Below are 25,498 nucleotides of genomic sequence, written 5' to 3' on the forward strand. Positions count from 1 at the left end.
CCAAGTCAGATAGGAGACAGAGCTTGGGGATCCTTTCTCCTCACAGTCTGAGCCCAGACTGCAGCCAAAATTGTTATTTTTAGCCCTGCAGTGCGAGACCTACATGCCGAGTCAGCTGACTTGGGCTCTCAGACTCAGTCCTCTGGCTTCATTTATTTATTTATTTATTTTTAAGAAAACTGATTTCACTGTTGTATGATTATCCTCTGCCTAAAAATAGAGTCTTTACTGTCTTACGTAATGGAAAACATGTGAGCCAAAAAAAACATTCAGTGGGTGAAATCCTTGCCCCATTGAGTGAGCCCACATTTTTAGTTAGGTCATACAAAAATAAGATTAACTTTTGGTATCTTTTGCAAAGTAATGGGTCTGCATGGGAAAACTTATTAATAGGTGAAGTATATATGCAATTTTGGCTCTGCCACATTTCTGTTGTTGTATCTGAGAATATGGAGTTTCTCATTAATCTATGTTTTGTAAAAGTGGCGAGGAGTCCTGTGGCACCTTATAGACTAACCGAAGTGTTGGAGCATAAGCTTTCGTGGGCAAAGACCCGCTTCGTCAGATGCATCTTTGATCTTTCATGAAAGCTTATGCTCCAACACTTCGGTTAGTCTATAAGTTGCCACAGGACTCCTCGCCGCTTTTGCAGATTCAGACTAACACGGGTACCCCTCTGATACTATGTTTTGCAAGACTGTCAGATTGAGCCTTTCACTGTGATAGCATTCTAACTCATATTTCCCATTTCCCAAGTGTTTCTTTTTATGTTACATACCCAAATATAAAAGATTTCATGACAATTGTACATTTCCCAAAACAATTGTACATTACAAAGTGTATAGCTGAAATCCACGATATCTCCCAGATGGAAATTACTCATTCATATCTCATCTTTTCCTACTGACTACAAAAAGTTTTGGAAGGAAATTTTATTATTTCATATTTATCCACATGTGGCAAGATATCTACATATATCTTCCTTTAAAGTACCTGTCAAAGACAAAATCTGCCAATATATTGGCTATGAGAAGTGTTGGTGTCAGGCCAGGAAAGAAATACCAATCTTAACTTTTGTCTGATTGTGTCCCATGTAAAAATGTATCTTATAAAACAGCGGGAGAAAGTTGTTCAGTTTCCAAAAAGAATAGCATATGGGCCTTTATAAACTGTATAAGAAATATTTTGAATAAATAAGTTTTATTACATAAATAAATGAGGGAACTTAAATTAAAAAAATAAATGTGCACACGGAACACAAAGCTGAAAAGTTTGCTTATTACTCTTTTGGTTCTAGTAAGTGTTTCCGTGAGTTTCTTTCACATAAATTGGATTTACTCCCAGTGTTCCATTTCTTAACTAGAGAAGTTTAAACAAGTACTGAGCAAATTAATTAATTTAAATGAGATTACAAATTTAAAAAATCATATTACATAATATTAATTACTACTTTGTGTTTACCTGTTTAAAAAGTTCTGTAGAAAAGTTAACAAGCTTGACAGTGACCAGTTTGGTGACTTTGTAGCAGAAGATTGTGCTGCTGCTAAAACAGGATGCCAACCTGGGAGTGAGTCATGACCTTGGGATTTCTAAATTCCTTGAGTAACACAGAGATAACATACTCCACTAATAGTGGTGAGGTGGTGGGGATGTTTTTCCTTTTCCTTTTTTACTTGTGGTTGCTCCTGGCTGCTTTTTTTAAGATCCGCAAACACTGAAAGTTGGCATCATTTCAAAGTTAACATTATAGCTCAGTAGTTGTAGTACTATCATGGAACAAGACAATGTGCCCAGCATAAGCTGCATGAGTTCCTTACAAGTACGGGTAGCCAATCGGCGCCTGAAATGATGTGTCCATGTTAACCAAACTCTGCCTTCTGTGCGTCAATTCAGCATGTCTCTCAAAGGATCTACCCCTTAGTTCTCCTTACAGGTCCCTGCATTAGGGGCTAATATTGGTAAGCAAAAGGGAAGGAGGCAGGGAGGTAGTTGGCTGACTGGATTTTTGCCGGGTCATTGGTTTGAATATACCAATTCAGTCCTACAGTAGAAGCTGTTGACCTTTTATTACAGCATCTGTGCTAGTGAGAGAATAGGATGTATCTCCTGTTCCTCACAATGTGAGTGTGTGTGTGTTAATGCCAGACAGAGCCATCTGATGGGCTTACAAGAAAAAAAACGAAAGAAAGAAAAGTGAGCAGGTGCAAATAGAAATTAAGCATCTGCTCTAGGGGAGATCTGGGAAGCCTGGAATTGTACCGTAGGTATACCAATCCATAGGGCTGCCAGTGATAGGGAGCATGTGTGTGTGAAAGGGGAGGGGAGGGGAGGGAGAGAGTGACTATGGGCTGAGTGGAAGGGTGGCATATTGCTTGCACCTGAAACAATAACTAGTCTAGTGTGGACGTAGTGCATTATAGCAACTTACCCTTCTTAAATAATAGCAGTGCAAAATGTAATAGCCAGTTGTCTGCTCTAAACAAGATCCCTTAAAATAAACATTCAAAACACACTGAGTAAGTTTAGTCCCAACAAGAGGTTATATGTCTTCTTTATTTTGGCTGCCAGCTCCTGTGCTTTGTTTTGGCTTTTTGTTTTTCAATTTACTCTGAAGCCTTTTTTCCACATCCACAAAAGTTAATTGCATCAGTCAGGTAGGTAAGGTGGCAGTTCCACAGTTAAGATCTTGATCCTTGCAGATGTTTGTGCACACGTGCTTAACTTTATGCACTTTGACTGAAATGGGTTTATTCACGGGTATAAAGTTAAGCATATTCATGAGCGTGTGCAGAGTTTCAAATCGCGGCAGAATTTTGAGTTTACTCCTTACCACAGCTCTCACAAAAGAAATTCATAGCACTAAAATTTTACTTGATTAGGCTTAAACCAGAGGAGGATTTTTTCTTTGAAACAAATTATGGAAGTTACTTATAGTTGTAAGACATAGAAAAAATATAGTGTGGGGTTTTTTTCTTTGATTTTAATTTGTTTCCTACCAAACTTGTTTCCTACAAACTTGTTTCCTACCAAAACTGAGAATTGTGCACCAACTGCAAAAAGATTAAAAGCACAAATTGGTTCATGTAGAATGTGGCATTCATAGAAAACCTGGCATTCAAAGGACATAGCATGGTATGAGAATAATTAGTGGGCTCTAATACTTGTTTACTATAAAATATAAACTGTAAGAGAGATAGATTACACTGGGGATTTGGAGAAGTAATGGTAAAGTACAGGCAGTCCCCGGGTTACATGGATCCGACTTACATCGGATCCCTACTTATAAACGGGGTGAGGCAACCCCACACTAGCTGCGCTCCCTCCCCCAGCAGACCGCCGAGACGCGCCACAGTCCCGCCGCCCGCGTCCTCCGCGGCTTTTCTCAGCAGACACCTCAGCTTGAGAATAAAGGACTGAGGGAAGTGAGGTGTGGGAGAATAAAACTGAGCTCTGGAGAAATGTTTGGCTAGAGTTTCCCCTACAATATGTACCAGTTCCGACTTACATACAAATTCAACTTAAGAACAAACCTACAGTCCCTAGTACGTAACCCGGGGACTGCCTGTACTTCATCAGAGAATGAAGTGGAGGTGAAAAGTGTTGCTACTCTGTCTGGTTTCCCATATGTTCCCTCCCATTCTTTGCTTGCTGTGACAGACATGGGGTCTGGGAGGAGAAGACAAGTTGCTTTTTTTCCTCCTATTTTGGCCTCCAGTCTCACAAGCCTCCCATCATTCTGTAGTAGAAGAGGAATTTCTCTTAGATCTGTTGATTGTATGTGTACTCTTCCTGCTGCTCTTTTTTTTTTTTAACTTCTTCCCAGAGGTGAGGGGGATGTCTAAAAGAGAGAAGATCTTGCTTTCCACTGCATGGGCATCTAGCAACATTATTTCTCCCTTAGGAGGCATTTGCTGACTCTTCTTCTCTTCCCTTGCATGGAAGGGCAGTATAAATGAATCTTCTCTTCACTCTCTGAAGTGGGACCCAGCAGATCCCACAGGACTACATTCAATTTCTTAGCATTTTTTAGCGTTTCCTAAGCCTAGACAGAGGGAGCGATGCTCCAGTCATTAGGTTTCATCAACAAATCTGAGAATGCAGGAATACTTATCTCCCACTCCAAGTCTGAGGCTCCAGCAGGAAACCTACCAACCCACTTTGATTCTTGTGTTTCATGCTTTTTTGTAAGAGAAAATTTCCAGATAGAGAGAATGTAGGGTAGAATCTATATGGATAAAAATCTTGAGGCTTAAGAATTTAAACATACTGCTAGTATGCACTTCAGATCAGTGATTGTAAATATAGTGAGGACTGAGAAATCTTAGGCCACATCTTCACTTCCTGGAAGATTGATGTTGCAGCATTTGATCTTCTGGAGTTCAATTTAGTGGGTCCAGTAAAGACCTGCTAAATTGAATGCCGAGGGTGCCCCTTTTGATGCTGGAACTCATGTTCCTTGCAAAGAATAAGGGAAATCGACAGGAGTATTTCTCCTGTCGTCCATCTTCTGTCAGGACAGCACAGAAGCTTGGCTTAAGGTACGACTCCAGCTACATTTTTTACGTAGCTGGAATTGTGTACTGTAAGCTGACCTCTGGCTGTAGTGTGGACCTGGCCTTAGTGTTTCCACAAAATTTACTGGAACAGTAATAAAGGGAGACCTGTGTTATCTAGACATAAATGATGTTGTTTAGCCATTGAGAGAATGATTTTTCAGTACCATCAACCATTAGCATTTGGAACAATTGTTTTGGGAGAAAAGCAGAAGAGAAGCTACATTTGATGTAGAAGAATACACAGGAATCGATCCTAGGAAGAACTGCAAGTATACAAAGACAAATAATAGGAAATCCATCATAATTAGCTTTGAGACATCTATATAGGAGAATCAATCCAAGGGCTAATGCTGTCAGACTGAACTTTGAGCAGGGTGATTTTAAAAAGAGCCAAAACATTGGTTAAATTAGTAAGAAGCAGCCTAAAGGAAAACATTAAAAAATTCAAATCCATAGAGTACACATGCAGGACCTTTTATCTATCTGAATAAGCATACTTATGCATGAATGTGTGTATTTGCTTCAAGCTGATTGATAAAAATCATTTATATAATACGAGAAGATTTACCCAGCGTTGCTCTGGTCCCTAACTCAATTAATTTTTTAAAAATAAAATGAAAGTGTATGTGCTTCATTTAAATAATTGTTCTGCGGTGGGAGATGAGGAGTTCAGTGTGTGCCTTACTGCCCCAGGACTACCCCAGCCCTCTCTCACCGCAGCAGGTTGTGGCCAGGTGAGACATGCCTCTGCATGGCCACTGCAGCTCCAGCAGACACAGCCGGGGGAAGGGTGCAGGCCCCCCCCATTTGACAGGTCCAGGTTTGTCTGCCCTATGTACCCCCAGCTAGAGTGAAGAATTAGCAAACCTATGCTTTCCCCTCACTGCCTGACAAAGGGGAACATCCAGAAGTGTTCCCGTATGAATGGGGGCTAGAGGGGGGAGGCACTGAAGCAGCCCCCCCCACATTCCCTAAAGGGGACCTGAGGAGCTCAGGGCTAGGTCACTCCTGGACTGGGGGGGGGGGGGTGCCCCCAGCCAGCCTCTTTCACTTGCCTGATGAGTCTGTATCTTTTCTGTATGGTGTTATGAGAAGTAATCCCATTACAGGCACATCCCATTTTCCTGGCACAACCAAACTCTTACATGCTTTAAGTTATGATAGGAGGAAGCTGTATCCTGAATTTGGTGGTCCTAGCGCTTACCATTTAGGAAGGGTTCTTGAAGAAACAGAGAAACAAAACAGACAAACTCTCAAATATATAGTAGATGGTATCCTGGAAAGCAATATATTCATGTACAGAATTATTTGGGTGAGAATGTGACAAGACAAAATTGAATTTAAATCAGCTGGACAGGCAATAAATCTTGCTTCTGTTTTCTCCCTCAGTTGTGAAGGAAACCTTACTATTTTTAAATCTAGAGTTCATGAACTTAGCCAAGTAGAATCTCTTGTGCAAAAAAGAACAAGAAAAGATTTTATATAAAATTTTACATTTACTATGCTTGCTTACTTTCTGTGGCTGTCTCTAAAGTCCTCAATCCTCCTTTAGAAAAGTAATGCTTCAGTGACTCTTTTTGGAAACAATTTCTGTTAATAATGGTTAAATTATTTAGTTAGGAGCCAAAAACCATATCCTGGGCATGATTCCATTATACTTTGTACACTTTTACACACCTGTGCAAATCAGAAGGATAGCACTTTGCACAGTAATAAGGACCTGTTCCAAAACTCACTGAAGCAAAGATGAAAGGCACTGGGACTGTGAGGCACAAAATTCAGAATATTAAATACTTGCACTCACTCTATGCAAGAACCCATAGTCACAAATATGCTAATAGAATCAATTGGTCAAAATATGATGAATGAATCCATTTGTAAAAAAAGAAACCATGATTTTGCAGTAGATAATTAGCAGAAAAAAAAGCCAAATCACATTTTATAAATTTTAATGGCTTGGTCAATCACTTCAATTTGCAATTATGGAAAATTCCATAGTAATCTTGCTTTAATATTGGACTTTTAAAAATAAATAATATAATAAAGTTTAAAAACCTTAAGGTTGCCACATTGGCAGGAAATGCTCTGCAAGAACTAAAGACATTTCATTCAGTGTGCATTGCAGTGAATGAGATCAGTGTGAGACTTGAAAAGCTATTTTCTAGTTGGGCGTGAGGTGAAAAATGGATATAAAATCTACCTGAGAGTCTACCAGTATAAAGTCTACCTGGACTCCCTGTTACCCCCACTGAATTTTGTATTTATATGGATCTGCCACCCAATTAACCTTATTTAGCCACACAACTGCAGTGACTATATCCTCTGACCTCTGTTATGTAAACCCATTAATCTCTATGCTAGTTTCAGTTTAAAAAAATCAGAGACCACATTCACAGAAATGTATTAGAATGCTATATGTATAATGTTAAATAACCCCTTATGTTCATTAACATTTAGTTGCACGGTAAGAGCAAGTCCTTCATAATCTGGCCCTTTGCAGAATTTACCTGGCATTTTATTAAAACTAAGCTGATTTTTAGCTTACGTATCATCATTTTATATTTTCCAAAATGATTACAAAATATCTTACCAAACAGTGACATGCAAACATAAAGTACCTGCATAAAATGCAAATAACTACATTTAAAGCAACATCTAAAAAAGATTTTAGAGAGTTCAGAAAATCTTCCGAACATGAAGAGCTATAGACATGAATACAACACACAAAAAGTGCTTCTTGTTACTTATAAAGAACAAGACCATATCTCTAGATTTACCTGGCATTACTTGGGTCCCTAACTCAATTAACTTTTGTTTTCTGGAGAATAAAATGGAAATGTACAGGCTTCATTTGAATCATTGCTCTGGGATGGGGCTGGGGATGAGAGGTTCAGTGTGCAGGCTGCCCCAGGGAGAGAGGACTACTCCAGGCCTCTCTCACCTTAGCAGATGATGACCAGGTGAGAAGTGCCTCTGCATGGCCACTGCAGCTCCAGCAGGCACGGCCGGAGGAAGGGTGCATGTCCTCTGTCTGCGGCAGGTCTAGGTTCGTCTGCCCTGTGCTCTCCACAGTCAGAGAGAGGAATATAGCAAACTGTGCACTTTTCCGTTGCTGCCTGATGTAGGGGAACAGCTAACAATGTCCTAGTACGAATTAGAGGTGGGGGCGCTTCAGTAGCCCCAACTTTTCTAAAGGTCTCAGAGCTGGCGGGGGGAGAGAGGAGGCACCTTCAGCCAGCTACTTTCACCTGCCTGGTGATTCTGTCACTTTTCTGTGTGGTTTTATGAGAAGCAATCCCAGGCACATTCCATTTTCCTAGCGTAACCAAATCCTTACCTTGCTTTAAGTTAGGATAAGAAAAAGCTGTATACCGAATTTGGTGGTGCTAACTCCTACCATTTAGGAGGAAGTGTTCTTGAACAAGTAATCAAACACAAACCGACAGATGGACAGACGAGAGGCAAACTCTCCCAAACATATAGTAGATTTTAGCTTTATTGAAGAAGCAGTGGCTTTTCTACAGTAACAATATTCAAATCACTTCGTTCCTCTACACTAAAGCACTCTTTCTTATCTTTAGTTCAAGATTAAAGAAGGCAAAGCGTCAAGCTAATGAAAGAATACAAGTGTTTTCTCATCTACCAATAATGTAATATATCCTGAAATGCTAATGAAACAGTGGCAATACCAAATGTTTCAGAGGAAGGTGTAAAACCTACTCTCCAAACCAACCCAGCAGGATTGCACATATGGGATTCCTTCCTTATCCCGTGTTTATGTGTATACCCTGAATATTTGCCTGTTCTTCAGTTTTGGTTCATCATCCATCTCTTTAGATGGCTACTGAAAATAATATTAAGGCTTTCACTTCTGGTTCTTTTCCTTTTTTTTTATTTTTTGTTTTGCTTGTTACTACTGCAGTGATCTCTCATTAATGTTGGTTTTCTCATAGGCAACGTCTACATTGGCAAGATTTTGCGCAAAAGCAGTTGCTTTTGCGCAAAATCTTGCCACCTGTTTACACTGGCTGCAAGTAATTGCTCAAGAACACTGATGTTCTAATGTATAAAATCAGTGCTTCTTGCGCAAATACTCTGACGCTCCCGCTCAGGGATAAGCCCTCTTGTGCAACTGTTCTTGCGCAAGAGGCCAGTGTAGACAGGCAACATCAATTTCTTGCACAAGAAAGCCCGATGTTCAAAATGGCCATCAGAGCTTTCTTGCGCAAGAGAGCGTCTACACTGGCATGGATGCTCTTGTGCAAAAGCACATCTTTTGCGCAAAGGCACATGCCAGTGTAGACGCTCTCTTATTCAATACTCTAACGCAAAAACTCTTGTGTTAAAGAGTATTTGCTCAAAATCTTGCCAATCTAGACGTAGCCATACTGTATGAGCTGTGTTGTTATGCTGTATGTTTCTGTGGAAATGCCTTCATGTAGAAAGGCAGGGAAATGGCCTTATAATCAAATTAATACTTTGTTTTTTGAAGAAGTCTCCTAAGGGTTGTGAGATTTTCAAAACAAATTATTAAAAGATTTCTTTGATTTTTTTTTGTAGATTCTGGACAATCAGGAAGTCCAAGCCACAATGATCCTGCCAAGAATCCACCAGGTAAATATGAGTCCCAGGACATGTGCATTGTAACATTGTTTGAGAACAAAGATACCACTGTTAATAGTTAAAAGAGTGCATAATTGGTCAGCAACCTATTTTGCACTGCTAAGTACATATAATCAGGACACACTGTGATTATATTAGCTCCTTTGAAGTGGCAAATTCCTTGATTGTAGTTTCATCAAGATTCATTTAATCACAGGAATTTTTCTTTCTGTTCCTGGTTCTTAAAAATTAATAAGTGGGGGACGGGTGGTGGGCGAGGAGGAAAGATCCTGACTCACTGTACTGTACTCTGATCAAGGCCTCCAGAGGCTAACGTTATTGTTATATCAGGGTAATAAAAATATTGCTTTATCTTTAAAGTTTGTGACCAACACTACAAGAATGTTTGTTCTTGCAATTTTATTTTATGCATGCTTTATAAATGTACATATGTTTAGTTTACATACAAGGTTGTCAACTCACAGAAGTTTTAAAAGTTCCAGTATTCATAGTTGGATTTCTTTTAAGTGATTCCAGTGATTATCTGTGAGTAGTCTCCACAAGAATTTCACTAAAACTAAAAGAATCAAAAAAGAATCAATGCTAGACTTTGCCTTCTGCATTGTTTAGGCTAAACACTTAATATTTACATGTAGGGCAGAGAACTAGTAATATCAGTCTTCCTTCCTCTAGGATTTTTCTTTGTGGGTCATGGGATAGACCTCTGCAAGTGAAGTATTACTGTATCCTCTCATTTCAACCCTCAGCAGACGTGTCTGTCTAGAATGCACTTAGTGTTAATGTTATTTGTTTTCCTGATAACTGAATGATCCCCACATCAATCTGATCAAGGGTTAGCTGGATGATTTGGGAATGTTGAATGTACATAAATATTTCCTGGATGCAGATGAAAAGCAACAACCTACATTGGAAACTCTGAAATGTTTTAGTACAAGAAGTTGATTAAAACTGTCCTTCAGCATGTTGCAGCATGCCTGTTGTATGTGACAGTGTAAAAATGAGAGGTACTCTCATTATAGACTTTTTTAAAAGCAAGTTGGTTATATAATATAAAAGCAAAAATAAATACAGGATAATCTGTAAATAATTTTTAAAAATTACAAAGCAGTTTTTTGAATGAACATGGGTTTCTAGCTGAGTATTTTTTTGATTTACATTAAAGGATGAAACCACTTTTGTTGAGAGATGTTGATACTGTTTCCATCCAAGTTTTGTGAGCTGATTTGTTTTTTATTTCACTATAAAATATTATGTAGGGCATAAATTATATTATGTAGTGCTATAAAAATGCAAAAGCAACAACAAAACTTAAATTCCAACACCATGGAAAGTTCTTGTAAGTCCTTTCGTTTACTTTCATTGAAGAAAGTTGGAGTTTTGCAAAATTGAAATAGTTGAGCCTTAGAACAATCTTTTACTTTATCCTCTAATAAAGGTTATGTTTTAATAATCTATATGTGCTAGCTCCAGAGGGAGTCCAAATGTTTTTGTAACCCTCCTCTGCCATGTTAATATATTTCTTATATATGTGTGTATAAATAATAAATAATAATAATAAATGCAACATTAAGGTTCAGAAATCAATAGTGCGGAGTTAAATACATATTACTGACTTTATCTCTTCCTACTTATGTAGTCGTTAAAGTATGGTCTCTTTATATCATTAAATTACTTGTCATCAAACACAACATATGTCATAAAGTGGAATTTGTTTTACAACCTTACATGGACATATGTACTGTTGTGTACTATGGTTTAATATAGACTCTGCACATGTGCTGAAAAATAAGAATTATGTTTTCAAGGAAAAAACAAACATTTTTGAAGTGATCTCATTATATACATAATAGGCACAGTGTTAGATATAAATAAAGGTGTTATCTTTAAAAAATCCATTCCAGATCTGAGATCTGTATGAACAAATATTTAATATATAGATTACCACGACTGAAAGCTATTTGGAAGACAGATTCACTTTATTGTATTGTGGAGTGCCTTGCATAATGGGACCTTTATCTCTGGTTGTTGGATTGTTATTTCTATCCTAACATAACAACAAACAACAACAACAACAATAATTAATAATAAATACACAGCATAGTAACAGGTGCAAAAAGAGTGTTGTAACTAGTCTTCCCAGTTTTAAAACTGAAAAGTGTTCAGCTTATAAAGGGTAAAGTAAGCTATCTGCTCTTACAAGGTAATAGTTCTATAAAGGTGAGTTTGAAACAGCTGAGGATTTGCTTCCTGGTCAAGGGCCAAAGTTGTGTTAGGACAGACAATCGAGACCAGAGGTGGGCAACAATTTTTAATGGGGTGGAGGCAGAGCCACTCCAAGAATTTAGAAAGTGGTCAAGGGCTGAACTCTTCTATGATATTAATGGAGGAGGTGCATGGTCTGGGATAGAGGCGGGTGCAGAAAGGAGCTTGGAGTAAGGGTATGGGTCGCAGAAGGGGGTATGAGATCTGGGAGGGAGTTTCATAAAATCATAGAACACTAGAACTGGAAGGGACCTTGAGACATCATCGAGTGCAGTCCCCTGCCCTCATGACAGGACCAAGAACCACTTAGATCATCCCTGACAGGTGTCTGTCTAACCTGATCTTAAATATCTCCAGTGATGGAGATTCCACAGTCTCCCTAGGCAATTTATTCCAGTGTTTGACCACTCTGACAGTTAGGAAGTTTTTCCTGATGTCCAACCTAAACCTCCCTTGATGCAATTTAAGCCCATTGCTTCTTGTCCCATCCTAGTTTGGATGAAGGAGGTTGCTGTGATGTAGGGCAGGGGCCTGGAGTGCAGGGTCCAGAAGGGGGTATGGGTGTCAGAGAGGATTCTGACCTGGAGTGGCCCCGGGGCACCCTGGAAGGGGTGGGGCCTGAAACAAAAGGAGCGGGGCCAGGATGCTTCCGGGCTTCCCCCAAACCCAGAGACCATCATTAATCTGGGGGTGGGGGAGCCCCTTTGCCCCCCTCCCACTAAGCACTCATGCTCATGGCAGGGTGGGAAGAGGCTTTGACTGCTTCTTCACCCCCAGGCCAATTAGGGCCTGGAGGCATGGGAAGTGCATGAAGTTTCCTCCACCCTGCCAGGAGCACATAGCACTTTGAAGTACCATATACTCCTGGCAGGGCAGGCGGATACTTCACACGCTCTGCCGCCCCGAAGGCCTGATTGGCCTGGGGGCGGGAGGAGTGCGTGAAGTTTCCTCTACCCTACCCCCTGCAGGGTGGGGGCAAGGTGAAGGAAGCTTCTTGTGCTCTCTTGCCCCAAAGCTCTGATTGGCCTGCGCGTGGGGGTAGGGCTGAGGAAACTTCGCATGCTCCTCCTGCCCCTACGCCAATCAGGGCGTGTGGTTGGGAGAGCGTTTGAAGTCTCCTCCTGCCCTGCCAGGAGCGTGCGGCTCTTCAAAGTGTTATGTGCTCCTGGCAGGGCGGAGGAAACTTGGTGCGCTTCCCCCCACTCCCAGGCCCTAATTGGTCTGGGGGTGGGAAAGCATCAGGGTCTCCACAGACTGGGTCAACCCGCTTGGCTCGCATCTGGCCCTCGGAGGCCCTTCTGCTCTAAGCTGTGCAGAAGCAGAGCTTCACAGGTGATTAATCAGCCTCACCCAGTCAGAGGCTCAGGACTTAGGACCAATGTCCCCTCTAAGATTTTCCATCCGTGAGCAGAGTTTTGTCTTGTGCACCAATATTGAGGTCACATGCGCTTGTTTGGCTGTGTGTCACCGTGGCACCCACCAGTTACTAGCAAATATCTTAGCTATATGTGCTATGGAAGAAAGAATATTAAAACATGGGATAATTAACACTGTACTGTGGCTATTCTCTGCCCTCCCAGAGCTAATAGGGAGCAGATGGGGGACATGGCATGAGGTAGACCCAAGGGACCGGTTGCGGGTCCAATGTGAGGAGCACATGGAAAAAGAGCCACAGCCAGGTGAGAAGCTGCACCATCTGAGGGAATCGTGACTCAGACACACATCAGAGCTCAGGTTTTCAAGGCCTGTGTTAATGGCACTCCCCCAGCCTCACTGGGACACATGCATTCTGCCTACCAAGGAACTTACGCACCCTCCTTCACTCCAGTATCTGACCACCTAACCCATGCGGCCTCAGCCTAACACTATGCATTGAATCTTTAAATCGAGCAGATTCTCCTCTGCTTCCAATGGCTGTTTTATGTTCAGATAACAGGCTTGCTGTTAGACAAAACCTGCACCATTTTATGGAGATCCTAGTTTTGTGATTTCTTGATTGGTATTTCTTTTATAAAATTCTCTGTGACTGAAAGAAATGGTTGCTTTCCCCCTCCTCTCATGGAGAATATTTAATATCATAAGGGAAAAAAAATAACCCTGAGTTGTGCTTCTAACAATCCACCATTATTTTCTTAATTTTAAAAACAGGTACTAAAATTATTTGATTCTGAGTAGCCTAGTTCAACTTGCTATTTTCCTTTCCTAAGTATAACTATGGCTAGAGGGTATTCAAAATACCATGGGCATATATTGGTGTATTAATGTAACCTTTTGCAGTAAATGCCTATTAGTTTGCAGCTATTTTTCAGTAATACTGACAAAGCCCCTCCACAAGTTTTATAGGCATTAGAATTAAATAAATAAGGCAAAAGGGCAGAAGCAAGGGCTAAGATATGCAAAGAGAAACTTCCACTTGACAACAGCATAGAATTTACGAAGAACAGCCCTGTGAGCCTGAGTTCTTCGGCATTACAGATCTAAAGCTAGTGAGGGTTGAACCTTAAATCATAATCATCCAACAGTATGTCTGTTTCTTCAGACTTCTGCCTCTGCAGCCAACCCCCAATGCGACCCTGCCTGTGGGAGCAGCTGCCCCACAATGTGGCCCTGAACCCCGTAGCAGCTACCCCTTAATGTGGCCCCAGTCCTGGCCATCAGGGCAGCCGTCCCCCAAAGCAACTGTCCATCACACAGCCCCCGGCAGCTGGAACAACCAACTTCCCACGTGGCCCCTGGCTTTGGCTGCCGGAGCAGCCGCCCATCAATGTGGCCTCAGCTCTGGCTGCTGAAGCAGCCGGAGCAGCTCCCCACACTCCAATACGGCTCCCACTGCTGGAGCAATCGCCCCTCAACACAGCCCCAGCCGTGGCTGCTGGAGCAGCTGCCTCCTAATGCGGCCCCCACCCCAGCCGCTGTAGCAGCTGCCCATCATGCGGCCTCAGCCTCGGCCACCAGAGCAGCCACCCCCAAAGTGGCTCCGGCCACTGGAACAGCTGCTCCCCCCCTGCAGCCCTGGCCACCGGAACAGCCATGCCACTCACCCTCCAGATCCAGCAGGAAGGTGGGTGGGCTTAGAATTGATTGTGCATGGCCATGCAGGTGCGCACCCTAGAGGGAACTTAGGTTGCGACCTGGAGCAAAGGTGCAGGAGGGGGATGCAAGGATTTGGGTTTTAACCTAGGGCAGGGTCTGGGAGGGAGTATGGGTGCAGGAGAGGAGTCTGACCCAGAGGAGAGATGTAGGAGGGAGAGCAGGGTATGGGAAGAGACTGTGGCCTGGGGCAAGACTGCAGTAGGGGGTGCAAGGATTTGGGTTCTGACTGCGGATAGGGGGATATTGTGGTGCAAGGTCTGGTATGAAGTTGTGACGTGGAGGAGAGGTGGAGGAGTGGGTGTGGGGTCTGAGAAAGACTATGGGTGCAGGAGTGCAGCTAAGGTTGCCAGATGTCTGGTTTTGAACCGGATAGTCCAATATTTGAGTTTTCTCTTCAGGAAACAAATTGAGAAAATATAAATGTCTGGTATTTTCTAAAGAAGATGTAATGTAGATTGTGATGTAATGTCAAACGTGTCTGGTATTTTTGTTGAAACCATCTGGCAACCTTAAGTGCAATGAGTGGTTATGTGTTGTGTTGGTTAGGAGAACAGGAGTGGAGAAGAGGATCAAGAGGAGCTGGCAGGCTCTGGTTGGGATGCATTTACCAAGGCATCTCCTGGCTAGCAGCCCCAGACTTCTTGCCTAACCTGTACCTGCATATGCTGCAGGGGCCATGTGTACTGCTGGGAACGCTGTGAGCATGGGAGGGGTAATTCACGTGCTATCTTTCCTGCAAACCGGCCAGTGGGAGCTAAAAGATTTTGCTGAGGACAGCATGAGAATCCTCTTTCTCCTCCACCTAGGCTCACAGGGTTCACAGAAGTACATGGTCCCCCTATATTCAGATTTTTATCTTTTTCAAGGTTTAAATGAGTTTCAAAGTGCCAAATTTTCATTGATTACTTTGTAATAAAATATTAGAAGTCAGAGAGGCAATTTAAAGTGCCCTTTAATAGATACTGGCCTAGCTGAGACTAATCTTTGTAAATGAGCACTTTTTTGAACCAGGACTTTTAAGTTAGTGGGAGCCAGCTCATAAGTCTGGGTCTGTTATTCCTCAATGTATTTTCTTAAACTTTAAATGAAATGTGATTTTTCTCTTCCTCCTTTATCCTTTGTTTACATATATTTTCTCCAGCAATTCTTTTTGACCAGTAATGTTATCTTGCATTTCCCATCACACCCATTTTCTTAACCTCTTCCTTTTCTGTTTCCCTTTCCACCATTTTTTTTACTCCACCATCTTTACTTCATCCATTGGTACTCCATTCTTCCTTTGAGTCTGTCCTCAGTTTTCTGCATTACACAGTACCACACAAAGATCCGTATCTATACATAGTCTAAATTATATTACATGATAGTATAAAATGATACAGAGAGAGAGGTGAAGTTGCAAAAGAGGTGAAGTTGAGGATCACCTTTTAGCCAAGAGCAAATGGAAAAAGGAAAATAGGGGACTAATAGAGCATTAACTATAGTACATTGTTTCTGACGAGCCAAATTTGTATGTATCATTTCTTTTTGGTTTTAGGAATAAATTCACTGTACTTATCTCAATTACAACTTGTGAACATAGTCCAGAAATAAATGTCCATGTTCTGCCAAGCCGTGCAGTCCTTAGGAAGTTATGTTGCTGGCACTGTAGCAGGCCATCCTAGCCAGAAGAAAGGCTGATCCGGTTTGGAAAGGAAAATAACAAACCTGTCCCTCCCAAACTTCTGCAATATGGAGGGGTGGACTTAGATGACTATAGGGAGGGAGTGCTCCTGTAAATGAAAATTACTTCTCACTTTTGGGAGTGTCTCTTTTCAGTTAGGGTTTCACAGTCAGTGAAGCTTACAACAGTCCACTAGTGACAATAAATTTACTGCAGACTTACTAACATTGTCATTTTTATGTAAACTGCTAATTGTTTTCAGCAGGCACATGCAGCTGGATAAAGAACTATGGAATGTGTTTACTTGCTTTCCTGCATAAATGTTTCTGTGTCACTTATCCTCAATTTGAGAAAAAGGTGCCAGTTTATATTATAGGTCCATAGTAAAATAAAAGTATATGGGGTTTTTTTGGGGGGAGGGAAAAGGGGAGGATTTAGAGCCACACCCTACCAGTGCTGAGGAATAATCCTCCAACTGTCATGGACATCTAAACTCCATCTCAGCAGCAGCAAGAGGAGGCAGCCAGGCTATGAAATATAGAACTACAGAAAGGGAAGGGGGATGAGTGCTGTAGGTTGCTATATAGGCAACCTAGTAGGGCAAAATCAGGCATCCTTGAACATCCGCTCCTAAGAACCACGGCTGTCCTCTAAAAGGTGGAGAACGGTGAAGCAGGGATATCCTTTGCTCAGCATGGGATTTGATCTCACTCTAGGGTCATGGCTGGCATCACTGTTCCTTGCAAGAGTAGCCCTTGTATCTGCTGCCAAGAGGGGAGAGAAAATGAAGACTATGTCTTGCCTCAGTTGACTCCTTTACTCTGACTACTGAGAAGTGTTGGGCATGTATGCATTCGAGTGTCATCTGCCTATTAATGATACATGAACCAATAGCATTGCATGATATCCCCCATATAAGACTGGATGATGTAAGGAGGAGAGATTCATAACTGAGATTTTTCAGAGCATCCCACTGCCATTAAACCTCAATTGTATTTCATTGACACCATATAGTCACTGGTGTCAAAGGCTACAGAGAGCATATTAGCACAGAGGTTTGATTTCTATTCAAGGCAAGGAGAAAGTTGACTATCCATGCCAGAAGGCCTAGTCTTGTATCATGTGCTGATCTGATGCCTGGATAGGAAGGATCTTGGATTATACTACTTTCTTAAGGATTTTGCCAAGAAAAAGGTGGATGGAAAGTGAGCGGTAGTTGGCGAGGCTGTTGGTATTAAGAATGGGTTTTTCTAGGTTTGGCTAGACCACTGCGTTCTTTAGCATGTCTGGTAGTTTGCCTTCTTAAACAAGGAGGGAGGGCAATACCACTTGCCAAACAAAAGACCATTAAGTGCACTTCATGGAATTTTAAAAAATGTATTCCTAAAAATACACCGACTGTTTTGATAGTATAATGTAGTGTTAAGATTGGGTAGCTTGTGGTGGGAGTGGTATGTAGCTTTTGTAGCAGGAGTCTAAGGGTGTCCTCCTTTAAGTTTTATATTTCGATGTGTTTTATGTGGTACATTGCAAAAGCATCGAACTTGCTCTTTAGAAGTCTTTTATGAGTCTAGTTTTAAAGGTCACCTCTCTGCAGGGATAGTTTAGCAATCTCCAAAGAGGCAGATGAATACCACTCATGTCAGAAACTCTCTTGCTCCCCAAATATGAATATTATGTAGAACTGTTAACACCCCTCCTTGCCTACCACTCTTTCTTTCTCTTTGTATTGGATTCATAGTCGAAGCCAACCTCAGGTAAATGAGCCAAACCTTAAGCTCTAGTGTCCATTCCAATGCATGCAGAGCCATGGAAAAGAGAAGGTGTGTGCTGAAAAGAAAGGCTTGTCAATTACATTCATATGTCAGACATGTACAAATTGCCAAGGGACTTAAAAAGCCAGAAATACCCAGAACTGAGAATAAAAATGTTGATATAAGGACCAACCCCAACAACTCTAGTGTTTAACTACAGAATCCAGGCTACCTAGCTCTTTACAGAGGCATTTCTGAAGTTTTCCTATTCTGCTAGATGAGGTAAATTGTTCTTTCCTTTGGTTATTAAAGGCTGGTGGATAAGCATAGTTGATTTATTTGTCCATTAGCATTATCGGGAGTGCTGAGTGCTTATTATAAGTCTAATTATTGCTAGGGCCTGCAGAGTATTTTTATGGGAGTTTTTAAAAAAGTGAAATAAAACTTAATTAATTAATCAGCAATATTACTATAGCAAAATAGCTCACTTTCTTACCCAAAGTTCCATGATATGGGATTCAAATCAAGTGCGGGGTGGTAAATAAGTGTTGAGGACCCAAGAGAGATGGAGACTGTAGGCAAACCTGGAGGCAGGGAGAGAATGGAGACCACTTTCTATTCCTATTGGTGCTGGTTGGGTAAACCTCTGAATATGCAAATTTCTCCTGTGGCTGCAGAACCCAAGAGGCTGTCTGAGCACTTCCTTGGTCTAGCACCCATGGGGACTATATTCCCCTGGATAAGGATCTAAGTCCATTATAATAATTTCTCCATTATTAGCCATTTAGAAAGAATCATTTGGTGATTTCATTTTTATAACCTATACCTTCAGAATTAATCTTTAAGCAACAGGGGATCTCAGCCTTTACAAGTCTTTTCAAAATGTAATCTGCATATTTCATTGAGTTCTGTGTGACTCTGAGCACAGATGGTTGCTTTATTTTTATTGTATTGCAAGTTACCCTCTTGGTGGTGGGGAACTGACCCCCTAATTAATAGGGACAGAAAAAATGTTTCATTTATAACTCCCCAGTCTCATAACCATAAGCAGCTTTTCTTGAGCAAGCCATGAGGTCATAATACTGGTTTGAGGAATAAGGCATAATTTTATTTAAACAAACAAATGCTGTTCAAACTGTTTTGAATTTTCTTTTATCAACCTGGGACTGGCTATTTTAATATATGTGTGCTCACTATTTCGTGTGTGGCTGCAGCCGTACAATCTCAGATTGTGATCAGTTTAAAGTTAAGCTTCATGTTAAGTTCCAAAGATGAGGGTGGTTTGGGCTTGATATTCTTTGAAACTTTCCCTCCCCACAATGATTCAACAAGTTATGTCTGTTATTGAGGGTATATCTTCATTGATGTGGAAGTGGGAAAAGGTGTGTTCTCAGCTCAGGTTAGCTAAGCTATTAACAGCTCAGGTTCTACCTGGGTTTTAACTCACATTGCTAACCTGAGTTCAAAGCCAAGTTTCTTTTATCACAGGTTACCTACCTGAGACTAGGACACACTTTTTGGTTTTGTCTCTGAAGTGAAACTCAGTACCATACCACTGTTGCAGCATGGTGTAATGGGGCAATGTGCAGCTGGAGGGTAGCATCTTTAAAATGAGGTTTTGACTATGTATAATCTTCATCCACTCCATGATATTGTTCACCAGAATAGGAGTTGTAGCCTGTGAATCCCCCTTGTATTTTCAGTTAGTTATGGTTGTGATGGGTGAGGACTCCTGGGATGCCAACTGAAATGCCAAGGTACCACTGAGTCAGTCTATTCTGCCTGCATGGGACTCTCTTTAACTGTCTTGCTAATCCAGACACTAGGACCTCCTTTAGCAAAGTATGTAGGAAGAGCCACACCCAGGTGCAGAAAATGCAGACACTGAGAACAGCACTGGGAAAGTTCATTGTCATGGATTTACTTCGGCTTGCATATGTTCACCCCCCTCCCTTGGGGTACCGATACAGAGGTACATGAAATTTGCCTCCTTCCTCTATGTGAAGGAAGGTATGTACCCGGTATCTGCAAGAAGTCTCTCACCCACCTCCAGTTAGAAACTACATACCCTGAGTTATATAATAAACCAGAAATAAGTTTATTAACTATGAAAAGGTGTATTCTAAGTGGATAAAGAGGTAGCAAACAGAACAAAGCAGATTGCCAAGAAAATAATACAAGGCACACAATCTAAGATAGATAAATTGAAGAAACTAGTTACATGTAAGTTTTCACCCATTGTGGTTCTAATAATCTTAAGAATATAAGAATGGCCATACTTGGTCAGACCAAAGGTCCATCCAGCCCAGTACCCTGTCAGCCGACAGTGGCCAATGCCAGATGTCCCAGAGGGAATGAATCGAACAGGTAATGATCAAGCGATCTCTCTCCTGCCATCCATCTCCACCCTCTGACAAACAGAGGCTAGGGACACCGTTCCTTACCCACCCTGGCTAATAGCCATATATGGGGCAAATATAGTGCCCATTTATAAAAATGGAAATAAGAACAACCCAGGAAACTACAGACCAGTTAGTTTATCTTCTGTGCCAGGGAAGATAATGGAGCAAGTAATTAAGGAAATCATCTGTAAACACTTGGAAGGTAGAAAGCTGATAGGGAACAGCCAGCATGGATTTGTAAAGAATAAATCATGTCAAAACAATCTGATAGCTTTCTTTGATAGGATAACGAGTCTTGTGGATAAGGGAGAAGCGGTGGATGTGGTATACCTAGACTTTAGTAACACATTTGATATGGTCTCGCATGATATTCTTATCAATAAACTAGGCAAATACAACTTAGGGTACATCTAGACTACATGCCTCTGTCGCCAGAGGCTTGTAGATTGGGCTACGAGACATAGTAAAATGAAGCGGCGATTTAAATAATCGCCGCTTCATTTAAATTTACATGGCTGCCGCGCTGAGCCGACAAACAGCTGATTAGCTGTTTGTCGGCTCAGTGCAATAGTCTGGACGCGCGGGTGTCGACATCAAAGGTATTTGTCGACCACCCAGATAAACCTCATCCCAGGAGGCTTACCTGGGTGGTCGACAAATACCTTTGATGTTGACACCCGTGCGTCCAGACTATCGCGGTGAGCCGACAAACAGCTTATTAGCTGTTTGTCGGCTCAGCGCGGCAGCCATGTAAATTTAAATGAAGCGGCGATTATTTAAATCGCCGCTTCATTTTACTATGTCTGGTAGCCTAATCTACATGCCTCTGGTGACAGAGGCATGTAGTCTAGACGTACCCTATGATGGGGCTACTATAAGGTGGATGCATATCTGTCTAGATAACCATACTCAGAGAGTAGTTATTAATGGTTCACAATTCTGCTGGAAAGGTATAACAAGTGGAGTTCCACAGAGGTCTGTTTTGGGACCGGCTCTGTTCAATATCTTCATCAATGATTTAGATATTGGCATAGAAAGTATGCTTATTAAGTTTGCAGATGATACCAAGCTGGGAGGGGTTGCGACTGCTCTGGAGGATAGGGTCATAATTCAAAATGGAGAAATTGGAGAAATGGTCTGAGGTAAACAGGATGAAGTTTAATAAAGACAAATGTAAAGTGCTCCACTTAGGAAGGAACAATCAGTTTCACACATACAGAATGGGAAGCAACTGTCTAGGAAGGAGTACGGCAGAAAGGGATCTAGGGGTTATAGTGGATCACAAGCTGAATATGAGTCAGCAGTGTGATGCTGTTGCAAAAAAAGCAAACATGATTCTGTGATGCATTAACAGGTGTGTTGTGAACAAGACACGAGAAGTCATCCTTCCGCTCTACTCTGCGCTGATTAGGCCTCAGTTGAGTATTGTGTTCAGTTCTGGGCACCGCATTTCAAGAAGGATGTGGAAAAATTGGAGAGGGTCCAGAGAAGAGCAACAAGAATGATTAAAGGTCTAGAGAACATGACCTATGAAGGAAGGCTGAAAGAATTGGGCTTGTTTAGTTTAGAAAAGAGAAGATTGAGGGGGGACACGATAGCAGTTTTCAGATATCTAAAAGGGTGTCATAAGGAGGAGGGAGAAAACTTGTTCATCTTGGCCTCTGAGGATAGAACAAGAAGCAATGGGCTTAAACTGCAACAAGGGAGCTTTAGGTTGGCCATTAGGAAAAAGTTCCTAACTGTCAGAGTAGTTAAACACTGGAATAAATTTCCCAGGGAGGTTGTGGAATCCCCATCTGTGGAGATATTTAAGAGTAGGTTAGATAAATTTCTATCAGGGATGGTGTAGACAGTATTTGGTCCTGCCATGAGGGCAGGGGACTAGACTCTCGAGGTCACATCCAGTCCCAATATTCTATGATTCTATGGACTTAACCTCCTTGAATTTATCTAGTTCTCTTTTAAACCCTGTTATAGTCCTACCCTTCACAACCTCTCCAGGCAAGGATTTCCACAGATTGACTATGCAGTGTGTGAAGAAGAACTTTCTTTTATTTGTTCCTTTTATTAAACCTGTTACCCATTAGTTTCATTTTGTGGCCCCTAGTTCTTATATTATGGGAACAAGTAAATAACTTTTCCTTATTCACTTTCTCCACACTACTCATGATTTTATAGACCTCTATGACCCCCACTTAGTCTCCTCTTTTCCAGGCTGAAAAGTCCCAGTCTCTTTAATATCTCCTCATATGGGACCCGTTCCAAACCCCTAATCATTTTAGTTGCCCTTCTCTGAACCTTTTCTAATGCCAGCATATCTTTTTTGAGATGAGGAGACCACATCTGTATGCAGTATTCAGGATGTGGGCGGTACCATGGATTTATAAAAAGGCAATAGACATTCTCTGTCTTATTCTCTATCCCTTTTTTAATGATTCCTAACATCCTGTTTGCTTTTTTGACTGCCGCTGCACACTATCTTCAGAGAACTATCCATGATGACTCCAAGATCTCTTTCCTGATTAGTTGTAGCTAAATTAGCCCCCATCATATTATATGTATAGTTGGGGTTATTTTTTCGAATGTGCATTACTTTACATCTATCCACATTAAATTTCATTTGCCATTTTGTTGCCTAGTCACTTAGTTTGGTGAGATTTTTTTTGAAGTTCTTCACAGTCTGCTTTGGTCTTAACTACCTTGAGCAGTTTAGTATTGTCTACAAACTTTGCCACCTCGCTGTTTACCCCTTTCTCCAGATCATTTATGAATACGTTGAATAGGATTTGTCCTAGGACTGACCCTTGGGGAACACCACTAGTTACCCCTCTCCATTCTGAAAATTTACCATTTATTCCTACCCTTTGTTTCCTGTCTTTTAACCAGTTCTCAGTCCATGAAAGGACCTTCCCTCTTCTTCACAGGCCAGATGCCCTTCTAGCCTGGGCCTAGTTCCTTCCTCCACTTCAGTCTTAGCTGTTTCCAGCAGTCATATTGAGTGAGGTTGCTGGAGAGAACTGGTGACTTTCCTATTAGAGATGTAAAATCGCAGTTAAATCAGTTAATTGGTTAAACATTAGGTTTAATGTTTAACCTGTTAACCGACTAAAGTGGACTCTAGGCTGGGGACTGTTTCAGCCCATCTGAAGCAGCCCCCAGACTGCAGTACTGCCCCCAGCCCTATGCTGGGGTTGGGTCTGTTGCCGGCTCCCAGCCTCTGCCAGAGCAGCCCCATGTCCACAGCGGGTTTGAGCTCCCCATGACGGAGGCTGCTTCAGAGCAGCCTCTGTCTATGGTGGTCCCCTTGTGGGGCTGGAGCAGCCCACACTCTGCAATAGGCAGGGAGCTGCTCCAGCCCTCACTGGTTAGTGATTTACTGGAACCAGTAAGCATCACTGGTTTAACTGGTTAACCTTTCACATCCCTACTCCCTATCCAGAAATAGGATTTACAGGTTCTACTATCAGATGAAATCAGGTGTCTCTGTGGGGACCCTGTAGCCATTCCTCACAAGCTGAGCCATGGGTTTCCAGGAAGACTAAGCTCTTTTACAGTCCATTTTCTCTTCCTAATAGGCTATATCATTGTTGTACCTTCTGGGTGAGTAATAAGCTTCATCCTTAATAAACTGGTAATATATATCTACAATCTTTACTCCTAACTCAAGATAAGGAAATGATACATGCATACAAATAGGATAATCATATTCAGTAAATCACAACCTTTCCAACGATATCTTACATGAGCCATATTGCATAAAATATATCTCAATTATGCCATATTAATAAAAGAAGTATATTTTCATAAAGATTTTGGAATGCTGTATCACAATGGCACCCTGTTCTGTAATGTTGCTGTGTGTTGTAAAATTGCTACTGATGGATGAGGTAGATAAAATTGTTCTTATATCTATATAATCCACATTTTTTTCAAAAATAGACTTCTGAAGTTGGACTGCTTAGTTCTGACTTAGGCAATAAATCAGTGACCTTGATTTTTAAAGTGCTAACCACTCAGCTCTCATGGACCCATTTTTTTTTTTTAAATTGTGGTTTTAGTTTGTGCAAGTCTTCAGGTCCTTTGGGACAGAAGATGCTATATACATACATTTTATTCCTGTTCCTTGCATTTCTTGCTTTGACCTCAGGGCAATAAATCTGATGACAGTGCTTCATTCAGTTAAAGTGCGTTTTCTCTTCTTTGAATTACAACAGAATATAAAGGTTTTGTTGTTTGGCTTCAGCTATACTGTGAATATCGTCAGGTCATAGGCCCACTTACAATGTGAGGGTCAAGGGACTGGGTTACTATATGATTGTCCCCTGACCTGGTTACAACACAATTGCAGTTTGTAATAAAAGCTGAACCCTCACCATGTAACCCAGGTCAGGAACAGCCATGTTATAACCCAATCCTTGGACTGAATTATATTTGTATTGTAGATAGGACCTCAATTCAACTTCTTCAGATAATATCATTGGTATAGTCACCTGCTTCAGTATTTGGATAATCCTCTCCTCCCCCCAGATGAGAAATTTAACTCCTCCTGAGCATATTTGCATAGGTTCTGGAATTAGGGATCCTGGAGTTGCTGCTGGGGTTGCTGGATTGAAGAGGTTTCCATCATATACACTGTTTACAGTTTGTCTGAATGGCTTATTTGATGACACCCTTACTCACATTGAATAATACCTTACTAGTCCCATCTATTATTTTGAAGAGTTTGTGGATTTGTTTGTGCAAAATAAAGTCATACTTCGCAATTACCTATCAATACCAAATTTTGCGTAAACCATCCTGCCACTTAAATTAGCTGAATGCACTTCTTTTTATCCTGGAATATGCTAGGTGAAAGGTTTAAAACTGTTCTTTTACTTTAATAAAAAATTCTATTACATATATTTAATTTCTTGTACTTTCCTGTTACTCTGGTCTACAAAAAATGACTTTGCCCAATCAATGATGGGTTTCACTTTCTAGTTGAAATTTATTGTCTCCTTGCAGTAGTGAGATACTACTCTTAGTAAGGAATCTGGCTCTTAATGTTTTAAAGTGCTCTGAGATTCTCACATGAAAGGAGCAATAGAAGTGCCAGGTATTTTTGAAATCATGCAAGCTGTAGAGATAGAAAAAACATATTAGACCATC

General features: G+C 41.2%; 1 protein-coding gene across 12 annotated transcripts in view; it reads left to right on the plus strand.

Moving 5' to 3' along the window:
* NFIB (nuclear factor I B) overlaps window positions 1-25,498 on the plus strand; it is a 245,514-nt gene that overhangs the window by 132,679 nt on the left and 87,337 nt on the right. For 8 of the 12 annotated variants that reach the window (XM_075931560.2, XM_075931567.2, XM_075931559.2 and 5 more), the window contains exons 3-4: window positions 9,117-9,170; window positions 13,022-13,120. In XM_075931560.2, the coding sequence (XP_075787675.2) occupies window positions 9,117-9,170; window positions 13,022-13,120 (153 nt within the window). The remainder of the gene's footprint in view (window positions 1-9,116; window positions 9,171-13,021; window positions 13,121-25,498) is intronic. The other 4 variants (XM_006117836.5, XM_075931568.2, XM_006117838.5 and 1 more) reach the window with 1 other exon arrangement.

Source organism: Pelodiscus sinensis, chromosome 6 (assembly GCF_052426305.1).
Source record: "Pelodiscus sinensis isolate ZL-2025 chromosome 6, ASM5242630v1, whole genome shotgun sequence".
Classification (NCBI taxonomy): domain Eukaryota; kingdom Metazoa; phylum Chordata; order Testudines; family Trionychidae; genus Pelodiscus; species Pelodiscus sinensis.